General features: G+C 42.7%; 1 protein-coding gene across 1 annotated transcript in view; it reads left to right on the top strand.

The window, feature by feature from the left end:
* Positions 1-2,068: 2,068 nt before the first annotated feature.
* The window catches only part of LOC102245137 (CXXC-type zinc finger protein 1-like), a 23,949-nt gene continuing 10,211 nt past the window's right edge, over positions 2,069-15,806 (top strand). The window contains 1 exon segment of the mRNA XM_014543483.1: positions 2,069-2,178. Within this exon segment, the coding sequence (XP_014398969.1) occupies positions 2,069-2,178 (110 nt within the window).

Consider the following 15,806-nt stretch of genomic DNA (forward strand, 5'->3'; position numbering starts at 1 on the left):
GTTGGGAGAGGGGGCAAAGGGGGGGTTGGGAGATATCTGTAATACTATCAATAATCTCTCTATATAAAACCCTAATACGCAAATAGATTGAATGGTGGAACAACCAAACAAGCGGTCGCTCTGATGTGCACTAACCACCAGGGGACGCATGCAGAGCATGGTGGGTGGTAGCAGCAGGCGGCAGAGCACGGAACATGATGGGCATTGGCCGTGGCGGGATGGTGGATCAGGTGAGCAGAGGTACCAGACCAAGGTGGGACGCCGTTTGCTGTCATTGGGGCGAGCCTCTGGTGGTTACTGAAAATTCTATGCTCCTGTGTGCCACAGTCCCGCCAGGCACTCACACCAGCGCTGGCCCCGATCGCTCAGCGCTGTTAGCAGGTGTGAGTGGTGGCTGCCAGCCCCGATTGCCCCTAGGGCTTCTCCACCTCCCCCTGCTTCTGAGGGGCGTGATCAGGCCGGCAGCTGCCTCTTGTACCTGCTGCCAGTGATGGCCCTGCTTGCACCTGCTGCCAGTACTGGAGTCACCGCTTGCACCCACTTCTGGGGGCAGCGCTGCTCGCATCTGCAGTTGGCACCAGAGTCACCACTCACACCCACTGCCGGTGGCCGCGCTGGTCCCGATTGCTCGGCACCGTCTTCTCCACCTTCCCCTGCTCCTGAGGGATAATCAGGGCAGCAGCCACCACTTGCACCCGCTGCTGGCGCCAGCCCCAATTGCTCCGTGCTGTGTGGGAGTGGTGGTGGGAGTGGGGCTGCCGGCAGACAGGGGATGGGGGAGGGCTGTGGTGGGAGGGCACGGAGGATGGGCCGAGACCCACCCCTGTGCCCACCGCAGCCTCACAGCCCACAGTTCCTTTCAAGGTGCACAAATTCGTGCACTGGGCCCCTAGTAAAAATATATTAAAAAATAAAAATTTAAAAACAATTGCATATTCGCTAGAATTTTAAAAAATCGCACAGAAGGTTTTCAGTATACCTTTCACCAAGTTTGCTACAATGGTTAAATCTTATGTTACTTAGTATGATGTCAAAGGAAACTGACATCAGTGCAATGTATGTATATAGTTCTCTGCTATTTATCACATGTGTAGATTCAAGTATCCTCTATCACAGCGGTTCTCAACCTGTGGGTCGCGACCCCTTTGGCGGTCAAACAACCCTTTCACAGGGGTCGCCTAAGACCATCCTGCATATCAAATATTTACATTACGATTCATAACAGTAGCAACATTACAGTTATGAAGTAGCAATGAAAATAATTTTATGGTTGGGTCCCAACATGAGGAACTGTATTTAAAGGGCCAGAAGGTTGAGAACCACTGCTCTACCACAATACAGAAATATTCTTTCACTGTGATTATCTGCTACCCTTTCTAGTCACTGTGGACTCGCCCTCTTCCCACTATCCCTAACATCCTCTTTGTTGGAATATCTCTTTGTGTCCTTTAGTCGTGTGTGCACAGTCTTCAAGACCTCTGGTGATAAGTAGCAACTCATCACAGCCTTTCTTGTCTGTTTCACTCCCTGGGTCTCATTGAATTTATGGCTGACATGTTGGTTTATTGCTTGCCCCAATCAGTATTGAGAGATCAGCTAGCTGTGCTCTTGGCCTTTCCTGAATGTTAGCCACTCAAATCGCTGTCTTTGATAATGCCCTTAGCATGGAATTCCTTACTTTGCTCTAAACAAAGTCAGGCCTCTCCTGCAGAAGAGATGCTTGTCCTTTGGTCTGCTCATTTCTGGTGTAACGTCTGTGTCTCAGAGCTGGAGGAGGGGGAGGGAGAGGAAAAGCTCCAGGTTAAAACAAAACAGATTCTCACCATTCTTGCTGAGATTCAGTAGACTTTCTTGAATAAGCACTTCTCAATTTGTTGTATGACTCTGGTCAATTTCAAGTCTTTAACTGGTTGTTTTGACATTTTTGTCCACTTTCGTAATTGCTTTTTGGGGAGAGGATTTGCCAAGCTCCTCATCTAGCCGTTCAAGAAGCCTCTTTCTTGCTCACTGGTACCGGCTCAGGCAGCGTACTCAGGGGACCTCCTTGGGGTCTCAATCTCTGCTCCACATGGGTCTCCCTGGTGTCAGCCTGGACCTGCTGCTGGAGAAGTGCATCAATGAGAGCCTGAGGCAGCTCAAGGGGCTCATCCTGCCGATGCTGGACAGGGAGAGCCCCAGGTACTAGAAGCTAGAAGGCGGACATCCTGGAAATGACCGTGTACTTCCTACAGAAGCTACCTGTGTCCTGCCTGGTGGCAGCACTTGACCCACATGCAGCCCACCCACCATGCCCTGGAGCCCATCCTGAGCTCTCGCCAGTTGGAGCACCTGTGGCGGGTGCACTGCGGGACTCCCAGCAGCCCACCTTTGCCCTCCCCGCCATCCACCTCCCCCTCTGCCCCCGGTTCCCCCTACCCTCGATGTCTGTGCCTCTGATGGCCCTGGTAGGCCCCTGGCCGGTCCATGGGCCCTGTTGACTGCCCCTGGGAACTGCTGTTCCTACCACAGCAAATCCTCATGAAATGGTGGGAACACGACCAACAGTGGGGCTCCCACCTTGTCTTGGGAACCCAGCTCAGAACCCACAGCCAGGGCGTAGCCCGGATGTTTGTGATCTGTGTGGCTGACTGAAGGCCAGGGGAGCTCAGCTTGAGGAAATAAGGGAAGAAGCCCTGTCTCACCCCCAACTTGAGGGTGTCTGTGCTGGAGGAGAAGGGGTGGGTGGCTACAGAGGAGAGAAGTCCCCCACCCCCACTGGTGGAAGTAGCTCTAGGCCTGGGACAGCCCCAGGTGCCCAGGCAGCCAACACACCTGTCTCAGCATTGAGAGCTCACCTGAACCAGGTGCAGTCATCTGCTCTGACTGGTCACCGCCTTCCCAGCCCTCCTTGGCCTGTCTGCTTGCCAGCTCTGCCTGGGAACCTCTGGGCAGAGAGAAGCAATGACCTGAGGGCTCTGCAGGCCGGGGAGCCATCACCTCCACTCCTGGACTCTACTCTCCAAAGCCTCCACTTATAGGGACTGGATGCAGCTAGAGCTCCGTGCTGTTAGGGGTGGGAGCTTCACTAGGTGGGCTTGGGGAAGATTTATTTCCCCGAGCATTAATCGAATCTGGTTTATGTGCCAGGTGTGAGGAAGGGGTGGGGCCAGAATGAGGGTGCCCAGTGGCCTCAAGGAGGCCCAATGCAGAGACAGTGCCAATGGGAGGTGAGCACGGCCCATGTCACAGCAGCAGAAAAATCAAGGCATGACAGCTGATTAAGCACCAGGAAACACCTTTTCTAATTTCTCTTGCAAACTGCTTCTTGTTGCTCTTCAGGTTTGGTTACTGAAAGCAACTTGTTCTTAAGACCTTTGTTCTTCCCCATGAAAGTAGGAAGAGCCTGCAAAGATTCAGGGAGGGGTCCGCGGATCCCAGGAGTGGGTGCCCAAGACAGGGCGAGAGCCCCACTGTCAGTCATGTTCCCACCATTTCATGAGGATTTGCTGAGCATCCTCTCCAAGGTGGGAGTCCTCCCACCAGTGCCTAGTCCAGTGATGGCGAACCTATGACACGCGTGTCAGAAGTGACACGCGAACTCATTTTTTTGGTTGATTTTTCTTTGTTAAATGGCATTTAAATATACAAAATAAATATCAAAAATATAAATCTTTGTTTTACTATGGTTGCAAATATCAAAAAATTTCTATATGTGACACGGCACCAGAGTTAAGTTAGGGTTTTTCAAAATGCTGACACGCCGAGCTCAAAAGGTTTGCCATCACTGGTAGTCCAAGAGCCTGTGCGAGGGACCAGGGCACTAGGGGCAAAAAGACAGAGCTGATGGAGGGGGAGGGTGTCACTAAACCCATGATGACCTGGGCACTGATTTGGGTGGCGCCACGTGAGAAGCTGTGGGTGTTATTAAAGAAGTCACTGTTAAGACAACAGGGTGAGGCCCCAGCAAGGTGTCCTGTCCTACCCCCCTCCCTGGGCCCAGCTGGCTGGACTGTAAGCTCCCGGTGGGCAAGGCCAGGGCTGAGTACACCTCTGTGTTCCCAAGGTACAGAGCCCAGTGGGTGCTCAATAAAAATGGTGGGCTAACAACAACAAAAAAGTATTTTCCTTCTTGCAAGTAGATTTTTGATTGCATTATTTAAAAATGTTAGTATGCTTAATGAAAATTTATGCCAGTATAAACAGTTTAAATACGAATGACTTATATATTCGGTTACCCTGCCTCTTGTTTTGTTCCAAAAATAAAGTCACCATGCAGTGTCTGTATTTTATATGTATTCAGACATACTGTGTATGTGATGATTGTGATGCATAAGAATGAAGTGATATTGCATTATTCCAAACAATGGAAGATAATAGTTTAAAGCTTTAATAAATGAGTATATTATTACTCTCTCTTATTAATGGTGCCTTTATTTAAGGGACTAGTTTCTTTGTTGTTGGTTTTTTTCACATGCTACTTCTGTTTATTTATTTTTTTAAAATATATATTTTATTGATTTTTTACAGAGAGGAAGGGAGAGAGATAGAGAGTTAGAAACATCGATCAGCCACCTCCTGCACACCTCCTACTGGGGATGTGCCCGCAACCAAGGTACCTACCCTTGACCGGAATCGAACCTGGGACCTTTCGGTCCACAGGCCGATGCTCTATCCACTGAGCCAAACCGGTTACGGCTGTTACTTCTGTTTAACATTCTTTTCTCACTTCTAGGGAAAAAATCACTTTTCTCCTTTAATATTCCTCATAGCAGATGAAATATTGCCTCCTTTCCATGGGTATCTGTGGTTAATGCATTGACATAATCAGATGTTTGCTCAAATAGTAGATCCCTGTGATGTTTAGTTTCTTTTTTAAAAAACACATATTTTTTTATTGATTTCAGAGAGGAAGGAAGAGAGAGAGGGAGAAACATCAATGATGAGAGAGAATCATTGATTGGCTGCCTCCTGCATATCCCCTATTGGGGATCGAGCTCACAACCTGGGCATGTGCCCTGATTGGGAATCAAACCGTGACCTCCTAATTCATAGGTCAACACTCAACCACTGAGTCACACCAGCTGGGCATCAAACAATTTTTTATATAGGGCCCTAACCGGTTTGGCTCAGTGGATAGAGCATTGGCCTGTGGACTGAAGGGTCCCAGGTTCAATTCTGGTCAAGGGCATGTACCTTGGTTGTGGGCATATGCCCAGTAGGGAGTGTGCAGGAGGCTGCTGATCGATGTTTCTAACTCTATCCCTCTACCCTCCTCTCTGTAAAAAAATCAATAAAATATATATTTTTTTTTTAAAAAGAAAGGAATATGTGATGGATAATGAACGTCTTTATATAATTGTTTAAAAAAATTCTTATACAGGCTTAGTGGATGGGAAAAAATCCAAAGTTAGTGAGTTCCCAGGGTCTGCCTTCTTTCATTGCCCTTGCAAAAATTAGCCCTGGAATGCTTCATAGATTAGCCCTGAACGCTCTGTCCCTTCAGATAGGTTCTGTCCTTGATCTGGGCTCAAGGCTGCCTTATCTTCAGGGCCTGCTCTCCTTCTTGTAACAAGTCCTTCAGTTTCCCAGGGTCTGTATGAAAATCTCTCTGTGATGTCAAACAGCTTAATGTGTTCCAAATGGCTTAATCCATTCCTGGAAGAGAATCATCAGCATTTACAGAAACAATGTTTATGTGAATAAATGGTGGGGTGGGTTATAATTCTCACGGTTACAGTGTCTTAGTCAGAATGAAGAAACCAACAGTAATATATTGTTATTAACTAAAATTCCAAACTTTATTTTAATTTCACCAGGTTTTTCCCCATTAATGCTATTTTTCTGGTCTAGAATCCAATCTAGGTATCACCTTGCATTTAGTTGTCATGCCTCATTTAGTTACCAGTCTCCTATTGTCTGCAACAATTTCTCCCTCCCTCCTTGTTTTTAATGATCTCGACAGTCTTAAGGAGTATTAGCCAGGCAACCTATAGAATGTCCCCCAATCTGGGTTTTTTTTCTGATGGTTTTTCTGATTAGACTGGAGTACAGGTAGGGGCTGGTGACAGTATAAAGTATTTTTGGTATGGGGGCTCTTTAGATACTCATTGTCCTGCCTCTCTCCATCTTGGGAGGAGACCCAAGTCCTGCCCTCTGCAGGTGGAGAGGGCCGAGAACTATTTGACTCCAGCACCTCCTAGTTAGGGTAAGTTGAAGTAAACCAATATCAGCAACATTTCCTGAGATTTTGCAAAGCCAGGACATTCTAATTCTTTCTAATGCTTTGGGATTTCAATAACAATTTTTTGAGCAAGCAAGGTTTCAATTTATAATGCTCTGTAAAATGGTTATTTATCTTTCTTCTCAAAAAGATAATTATTTATTTCTCCTATCTGACTCAGAATCAGTCTTGCCTCTCAATACAAATACTCTTGGATGTGTGCATGTCTTTGTCACCTCATACTTTCTCAGCCTGCTTTGTTTTTCCAATACAACTTAACACCACCTGGTATATAACTGATTATTAGTTTAATTTCTGACTTCCACCAGTAGAATGTAAGTTCTCCATATGTGCTATATTGTGACTCCTCACTGATGAATCCTCAGTACCTTTATGTAGCAAGTTCTGTATACTAGTAGATAGCTGGATGGATTTAATAAATAGAAGTAATGGCCTGAATACAGGCATTGAGGCTTGAAACATGGGTGTTTGGCCAGCAGGAGGAGCTACAGGAAATCTGAATGGACCAGAACAATTCATTTGCTAGGCGGAGTTCCCGCCTAGTGCTTGTGCAAGTTAACCATGTACCTGAAATTCCTGAGGATCTTGTTTAGGATAATGCTCATTTTTTATCCAGGAGGTCTGGGTTATGGCTCAAGATTCTTCATTTTTAAAGAAAGGTTTATTAGAAAATTCTCACCTTGAACTGTGTAGCATGTGATGCAATATTGCCTGCCACTCATTAAAACCAACTGGAGGAGCCCTAACCGGTTTGGCTCAGCGGAGAGAGCATCGGCCTGCAGACTGAAGGGTCCGGGGTTTGATCCAGGTCAAGGGCATGTACCTTGGTTGCGGGCACGTACCTTGGTTGCGGGCACATCCCCAGTAGGGGGTGTGCAGGAGGCAGCTGATCGATGTTTCTCTCTCATCGATGCTTCTAACGCTCTATCCTTTCCCTTCCTCTCTGTAAAAAATTCAATAAAATATATTTAAAAAAAATAAAACCAACTGGAGGAAATACGCCTGTTTCCAAAGTGGTCCTGGTAAAAAATGCATAAAAAGCAGTTTCTGCTGTGGCTTGTGCTCTATACCTCTGCCCCTTGACATTCCAAAGAATCCCACCAATGGCCATGGGTACCCATTTTACAGATGGGAAACTGAGGCACCAGGAAGCTGTTGTACCAGTGGTTAACGCAGTGGTTGTTAGGAGTTGCCCTTTTCTGCCCAGGCCAGGTGGAATGTGATGAAAGAGAGAGACTGAGGGGTCTGTTTGGTGTTTTCCCCAGGCCCTGAAGGAGGGAAGGTTCTCAGGGCAGATCCACCTGGTAAGTGGGAAACCTCTTGGGAACTGTTGAAATTCTGGAAGGGAAAACATCTTTGGGGAAAGCAAAGACTGTGCTGCCAGGTTGGGAGGTAAGTAGAAGTTTGTACCTTTTGACACCCATGATGACTTTATTCTGGCATTTCTTCCTCCACATAAAATTGTTTTTTATTTTTTAAATATATTTTATTGATTTTTTACAGAGAGGAAGGGAAAGGATAGAGAGTTAGAAACATCGATGAGAGAGAAACATCGATCAGCTGCCTCCTGCACACTCCCCACTGGGCATGTGCCCGCAACCAAGGTACATGCCCTTGACCAGAATCGAACCTGGGACCCTTGAGTTCATAGACTGATGCTCTATCCACTGAGCCAAACCAGTCAGGGCAAAATTGTTTTTTAAATCCTCACCGGAGGACAGAGAGAGAGAGAGAGAGAGAGAGAGAGAGAGAGAGAAACATAGATGTGAGGAAGAAACATTGATTGGTTTCCAGTACCCTCCCTGACTAGGGATCAAGCCTGCAATCCAGGTATGTACCCTGACCAGGAATTGGGAATTGAACCAGCAACTTTTTGGTGCATAGGACAACACTCAACCAACTGAGTCACTCTGGCCAGGCGCTCTCCACATTAAAATATATATAACTGATTTCAGAGAGGAAGGGAGAGGCAGAGAGATAGAAGCATCAATGATGAGAGAGAATCATTGATCAGCTGCCTCCTGCATGCCCCACACTGGGGATCAAGCTCAAAACCCAGACATGTGCTCTGATTGGGAATGGAACCACAATCTCCTGGTTCATAGGTTGATACTTAACCACTGAACATGCCAGCCGGGCTCCACATTTTTTTAAAATATATTTTTATTGATTTTTTACAGAGAGGAAGGGAGAGGGATAGAGAGTTAGAAACATCGATCAGCTGCCTCCTGCACACCCCCCACTGGGGATGTGCCCGCAACCAAGGCACATGCCCTTGACCAGAATCGAACCTGGGACCCTTCAGTCCGCAGGCCGACGCTCTATCCACTGAGCCAAACCGGTTAGGGCGTGCTCCACATTTTTAATATTTATCATATTTCTTCCAGGTGGGGAGTTTACTTAAACACCCATGGTCAACTTCTCAGCAGGACATATTTAGGGAGCAGCTATGCAGTTATGTGGACATGGTAAAAGTCACAAGGGATGATACTGTGGCCTTAATATTGGAAAGGCCCTGAATTAGAAAAGCTACGCGTGACAGGCTGAGTAGTGGTCCCTAATGATGTCCAGGTTGTAATCTCTGGGGAAAACGTCTTTGGGAAAGCAAAGACTGTGCTGCCAGGTTGGGAGGTGGGGAGAAGTTACATTACATTCTCTTTAATGTTCACTTATATGGCAAAAAAGGGATTTTGCAGATGTGATTAAGTTAAGGATCTTGAGATGGGGAGGTTATGCTGGATTCTCCAGTTGTAATCACCAGTGTCCTTTTAAGTGGGGAAGCTGAGGGAGATTTGATCACAGAAGTGGAGGCAGTGATGTGATGACAAAAGCCGCTTTGAAGATGGAGGAAGGGCCCTCAGCCAAGGAATACAGGCATCTATGACAAGCTGGAAAAGGCAAGAAAACAGATTCTCCCCTCAGAGCCTCCAGAAAGAACCAGCCCTGCCAACACCTTGATTTTAGCCAGTGAGATTTATTTCAGATTTATGACCTCCAGAATTATAAGATTTTAAAAATGTATTGTTTTAAGCCACCAAGTTTATGGTAACTTGTTAAAGAGGCAACAGGAAACTAACGCACCATCTAAGAACTAGAAAAGCCATTTAGGTAACTGGAATTCACTTGGGAGAAAGCAGTGTCTTAGGAAAGATACTATGAATATCATAATAGCTCAAAACATGTTTTTCGCTAGAAATTTATTTATAAATATTTTCATTAACTTGAATCTGATATTAAGCCTTTATAAAATAATTCAGCTTTAAAAATTACCAAAAAAAATCTCTGCATGATAGAGCCTTATTGCAGAAGAGTTACCATTTCAACTTGAAAAAAAAATCTTAAGGCAGGAACCATGCATACACAATAAATTATTAAAGACTAGAGGCCCAATGCACAAAATTCATGCACGGTTAGGGTCCCTACGCCTGGCGGGGGATCAGGGTCGATCGAGGCCTTCCAGCTGCCGGCCTGGGCCTTTCTTTGTTCCACACCACCCTCTGGTGGTCAGCACATGTCATAGTGAGTGATCAAACTCCCGGTCTCCCAGTTGAACTCCTGAGGGGACACTTTGCATATTAGCCTTATATACCATATATATATATATTATAATGTCTATCAGACATATAACAGAAGGGGATAATTTCTATGATGGTAATGAATAGAAAACTTTGTCCAGTCATCACTCATCTCTTCATCAACAGGGGAGACTATTCTGGAGAGAAACCCAATGAATATAATATTTCTTCTGAAATTTTTAACATGAGGGCTAACCTTAACATAGGAGAATACACATCAGAGTGAAGGCCTCTGAATGTAATAACTTTGGGAAAGGCTTCAGGGATATCCCCTCTCTTAAGAATTATGTGATATCCCTGTGGTAACTTTTCTGACACCTAAAAAAAAAAAAGAATTATGTGAAAACTCACATTGGGGAGGAATTATTTGGGTGTATTCAATGTACAAAGACCTTTAGCATGAGCATATCCATGAGGCATCCATGAGAATTCACAATAGAGCAAAATCTTATGAATTAAATTAATGTGGAAAAGCCTCCAGCAAAAACTCTTACCTTAAAAAGCAGAAGAGAACATGTAATGGAGAGAAACTCTATGAATTTTGGGCTGAAAATGCCTCTAGTTTTCCTACATCCCTTAGGAGTCACATGAAGATTTACACTGGAGGAAAACCTTGTGAGTATAATCAATTGGAAAAAGACTCCAGTCTGAGGGCTCAGGATAATACATACTGGGGAGAAACCCTAGGAATGTAAGATTTGTGGGAAAGTCTTTGATGATTCCTTTTCCCTTAGGAAACATGGGAGAACTCGTGCCGGAGAGAAGCTATAGATGCTTTCACTTACTGTACACAAGGTTAAAATAGGAGTGAGACCTTGTAAGTCTTATAAATATAGAATTGCTTTTGTTAGTGTCTCATCTTCAGAGTAGACCCCCGACAGTATTTTCTGATGGGTTGGATATAGCATGTCAGAGAAAAAAAGCAGTCAAGAATAGCACAAAAGAAGGGGCCAAGTGTTTCTGACATGAGCAAATCAGAATATCCTTTTTCCATTCTTTTTATTGTGGTTAAATATAAATATAAAACATAACTTTTACCATTTTCACCATATTTAATTTTTCCATTCTTTTATTTTCAATCTTTCTGGGAACTTAGATTTTTGTTGTACCTTTTGTGAATAGGTGAATATTTATTTTATTCTATGAATTATAATCCAATACTATAATTGTTTATTTCACTGTCCAAATTTCCAGGAGGCGCTCCTCCAGGTTGACTTTTGTAATCCCTTCTATCTCCCCTGCCTCTTATGTGGGCAACCAGTCACTTGCTTTCTGTCCTATGGATTAGTTTGCAATTTCTAGAAATGTCTATAAATGAAATCATACATCATGTAGTCCTTTAAGTCTGACTTCTTTCACTTAGCATATTTTAAGGTTCATTAATGTTGTTGTGTATATTAATAATCCATTACTTTTTATTGCTGAGTAGTATTTGATTGTATAGATATACTACAGCTTATTCATCTGTTCACCTGGCATTTGAGTTATTTCCAGTTTTTGGCTATTCCAAATAAAGCTGCTCTGAACATTTGTGTACATTTATTTGTGTGGCTATATTTCCTTTCATATTGAGTAACTATCTAGGAGTAGAATGGCTAGATAATATGGTAGGTATTTGTTAAACATTTTAAGAAATTGCCGCCCTAGCCGGTTTTGCTCAGTGGACAGAGTATTGGCCTGTGGACTGAAGGGTCCCGTGTGCAATTTCAATCAAGGGCACATACCTCGGTTGCAACCTCCAGGCCCTGGTTGGGAGCATGTGGGAGGCAACCAATTGATGTGTCTCTCTCACATCGATGTTTCTCTCTGTCTCTCCCTCTCCCACTTTCTGTAACAGTCAATGGAAAAAATATCCTTGGGTGAGGATTAACAAAAGAAAAAAAAAAGGAAAAAAAGAAATTACCAAACTGTTTTCCAAAGTAGTTATACCATTTAACATTCCCATTAGCAATTCCAGATCTTCTACATTCTTGTCAACACTTGGTATATAGCTGGTCTTTTTAATTTTAGCCACTTGAATAGGTGAATCGTATTATCTCATCATGGTTTTAAATTGTATTTTCCTAATGACTAATGATGTTGACCATCTTTTCATACGTTATTTACCATCTGTATATTTTCTTTGGTGAAATATGTATTCAAATTTTTCCACCATATTTTAAATTGGCCTCACTTCCTGTGAATTGCTGCTTCTATTCCCAGTTCATATCACCATACATAAGCATCACACCTCTCAATCTAGCTATCTTACTCCCTCTAGCAGAGGAGGGAGAAGATCATGATCATTTAACTTTAACCGAAGAATTTTCTATGCTTCACTCTGATCTCCTTGAAACCACTCTATAAGATCCAGACATAAAATTTTTTTGTAGATGGGTCATATCTAAGACCGAACAAGAATATTTTCAAGCTGACTATGCTGTCACTACTTCCTAAGATATTATAACATCCAATCCCTTTCCTAAAGTCAAGTCAGCAAAACTTATAAGCATGACTTAAGCCTGGCAGGTAGCAAGGGATAAAAGAGTTAACATACACACAAACTACAGCTCTTGCTTTGGTGTGTTCATGATTTCCACATGGTACCTGTCAAAACAACAGGATTTCTTAACTGCTGCTGGTACATTAAGTACAGTGAGCAAATTTGAGCTTTACTATGTGTCTTGCTCCTTTCCATGGAATGGCTTTCACCTAAATACAGTTAGTTCAACAAAGTAATGATATCTGATCACTCCAGATCACTTCTATGAAATCTTGTGCAATCTGATGTTACAAGCACAAGATTCTGTACATATTGGGAGAAAGCTGGATATGCTCTCCAGTCAGATGGGTTATGAAGACACCTAGGTAATTGCTTGATTTCCCCAGACTATCTGAAATGAAATTTGGTGAAAAAATTTTCATACTATGACTCATCACAGCAAAGAAAACTTTATTCTGAGATAACGTTGGTGAACAATTTTAATCATGTGGTAGAGAAGGTTTCCAGTGAACGTTCCACCTGTTAGACTCAGCCCTGGAAAACTATAAAGATGGGACGTGGCCAGGACCTGTAGCCTCAGGGATCTTCAGAATATTTACAAATGGACTTCAAATAACATTATAGGGATTTGAATATATAATTATTGTTTTCTGCCTTTTCTTTGAATGGTCAAAAGCTTCCCCTTATTAAAAAGCAAAGGCTCTTAACTGTGGCTAAAAACAGTAGATTTTATCTTTGTCACTTGGGAATTCCATACTTATTTCTCTACTGACAGAGGTATTCAACTTACTTGGACCATAATTAAGGAACTTTTTGAGGTATTGCCTGTCAGACAAAAATGACACTGTCTTCATGATTCTTAATGCTCAGAGAAAACAGAAAGAGGTACTTTAAAATTAATTAAAACTTGTTAACCTCTCTGAAGACTTACAGTTACCTTGGCCTAAGGTTCCCCAGTTGGCCCTAATGGACATCTGGTCTTCTCCTCTGGCAAACATGGATTTCCATCTAGTGAACTTGTTATAGCCAGGTCAATGAAATTGGACATTGCATCTCTTATTTTAGATTCCACTTTGTGGCAAGCAGATGTGGCTCAATACTGCAAAGCAGCGATTTTCAACCTTTATCATCTCATGGCACACAAAGTAATTACTAAAATTCTGCAGCACACAAAAAATACTATAATTTTTGCCAATGTAATGGAAAAAATAGGTATAATTTTAATTCATTAACACCAGATGACTATTGTTGTGTTGGCTGTTGTGATTTTTTATTTGACGATATAAGGGAAAAGAGGTCAGTGCCCCTGACTGAATAGTCAGGTATTACATGTTTTAAAAATTCTCATGGCATACCAGTTAAAAATTGCTGCTGTAAAGGATCAAAGTCATATACAGGACTCATTACCAACAGATTCAAGCTGCCTTTTCAAAGGAAGCATCTTCTGAGCCTCTACATGACTTACAAGCAAGAGACTTAGTCTACTGGAAGAGACACCAATGAAAAGCCACCCTGGAGTCCTACTCGTAGTGCCTTTATCAGGTCTTCCTTTCTTTATCTCCTGATGGAAGTATCACTAATCACATGCATTCTGTCATGTCTAATTAAGACCAGCAGTACTGTCCTGTCCAAACAGATGATCTAAGCATGGTTAAGGAACAACATGTCAAACAACATACTGCCTCTCCAACTCATTATGGGGCCTTCTTAACTTCATTCTTGAAACTTATTCATCCTGTGCTTTTGTTTTTTCTCCCAACAGATTTGGCCAGTGAAGAAAGGATCCCATCTTGGCCAAGAGGAAGGGCTCTAAAAGAATTAAAAACAGACTCCAGTTTTTCTTGTTTCAATTTCTGCATCCTTTCCTTTTTTATCTTCTTCCTACACAATCTCCTCCTTTCCAAAACATTGAAAAACCGTAAGGATTACAAAAATATCTCTCAAAGAACTGTTCTGAAATCTGTAGGCATAAGTTTGCAGCAATGATTCTTAGAAAAAGGCATGAAAAACTGAAATAGTCTCTTAATAGTTCCAGCCACAAATTTTTAGCAATTACAGATAAGGAAAATTGCAACCTGTGACTGACCACAGTTACCCCTTTTCTTGCCCTATATAAACTAATCCTGCTTCAGTTTAGGGAGTTTATTGTTCTTAAATTTCTAACTGATGCACAACAGTTGAATAAAATATTTAAACAGTATCTGTGTCACATTTTTTCTTTTGACAAGTCATCTATATATATATAAAGAGCCAGGGGCCATCACATCCGAAACAACCGAACGGAGAACCAAACAGGCTGAGTGGGGTGACAAGGCTGTTAGGGGGGTTAGTGAGGGACTACCAAACGACTGAACAAGCAGGCTGCGTGGGGCAACCAGGCTGGCGGAGGGGCCATGAGGGGAGACCAGGCTAGCAGGGGGGACAGTTGGGGGCTACCAGGCTGGTGGTGGGGGGCAGTTTGGAGTGACCAGGCTGGCAGGGAGGGGGCAGTTGGGGGCAAAGGGCTGAGGGGACCCCCACCCCATGTACAAATTTTGTGCACCAGGCCTCCTCTTCTAGGATAAATTACAGTATATATTTGCCTTTATCTTCAAGGAATAATACGGAGCCAGATAGATTAATGTAAAATTTATCATTTTGCGACAACACCATAAGGGGAGGATCCCTGATGTATTCCTTTGATCACCAGTGGCTACTGGACACCCCTGTGGGTTGGGAAGTAAACTGCGAGCACTGGAAACCAGCATTGATCAAGACCAACATTGTCATTGTCCCTGCCCTTATTTCTAGTAAGACAGACACAAAACAAGTGTGATTGATTCAGGCAATATCCCCATTTCCTCCCTAATTTCAAGATTAAAATAAAAGGAACATCCTTGCTATTATAATTATGCCATTCAGAAGAGAGGCCAACCATCCAGATAGAAAGTAAGCGGAGAGCTTCCCAGATGATTACAAAGCTGAGTCTTGAAGGGTGAATGGGAATTAAGAGCAGTGTGATTGTAATCTATAAAGAGAATATTTTTTTCCATTTTAGCTTTTGTTATATTTTTCTTTATATTTATTTTACACCATTTAACTGTATGAAAGATTGAAATTTTTACATATTCATGGTGAATCAAATAACTATGGAATGGCCCTTTCAATCTCAATTAATATTTTTTGTCATAGTGTTTTTAGTCTGATATTAATGTAACTGATCTTGCTTATTTTGATTAGCATTTGCCTAGCAAATTTTCTTCCATTCCTTTATTTTAAGTATTTCTGTAGTTTTATGATTTTTTAGGTTTATATAAACAGCATATGGTTAGATTTGTTCATTTGCATCTGAAATGACCATATTTGACTTTAACGGCAGAGTTTATTCCATTAATGAACTTCAATATGAACTTATTCATACCTTCTTACATTTTGCTTTCTATTTCTGCTCTTTCTATAATTTTTCTACTTTCTTGATTTTTAAAAAAATATATTTTATTGATTTTTTACAGAGAGGAAGGGAGAGGGATAGAGAGTTAGAAACATCGAT

Source organism: Myotis brandtii, unplaced genomic scaffold, assembly GCF_000412655.1.
Source record: "Myotis brandtii unplaced genomic scaffold, ASM41265v1 scaffold327, whole genome shotgun sequence".
Taxonomy (NCBI): Eukaryota; Metazoa; Chordata; class Mammalia; order Chiroptera; family Vespertilionidae; genus Myotis; species Myotis brandtii.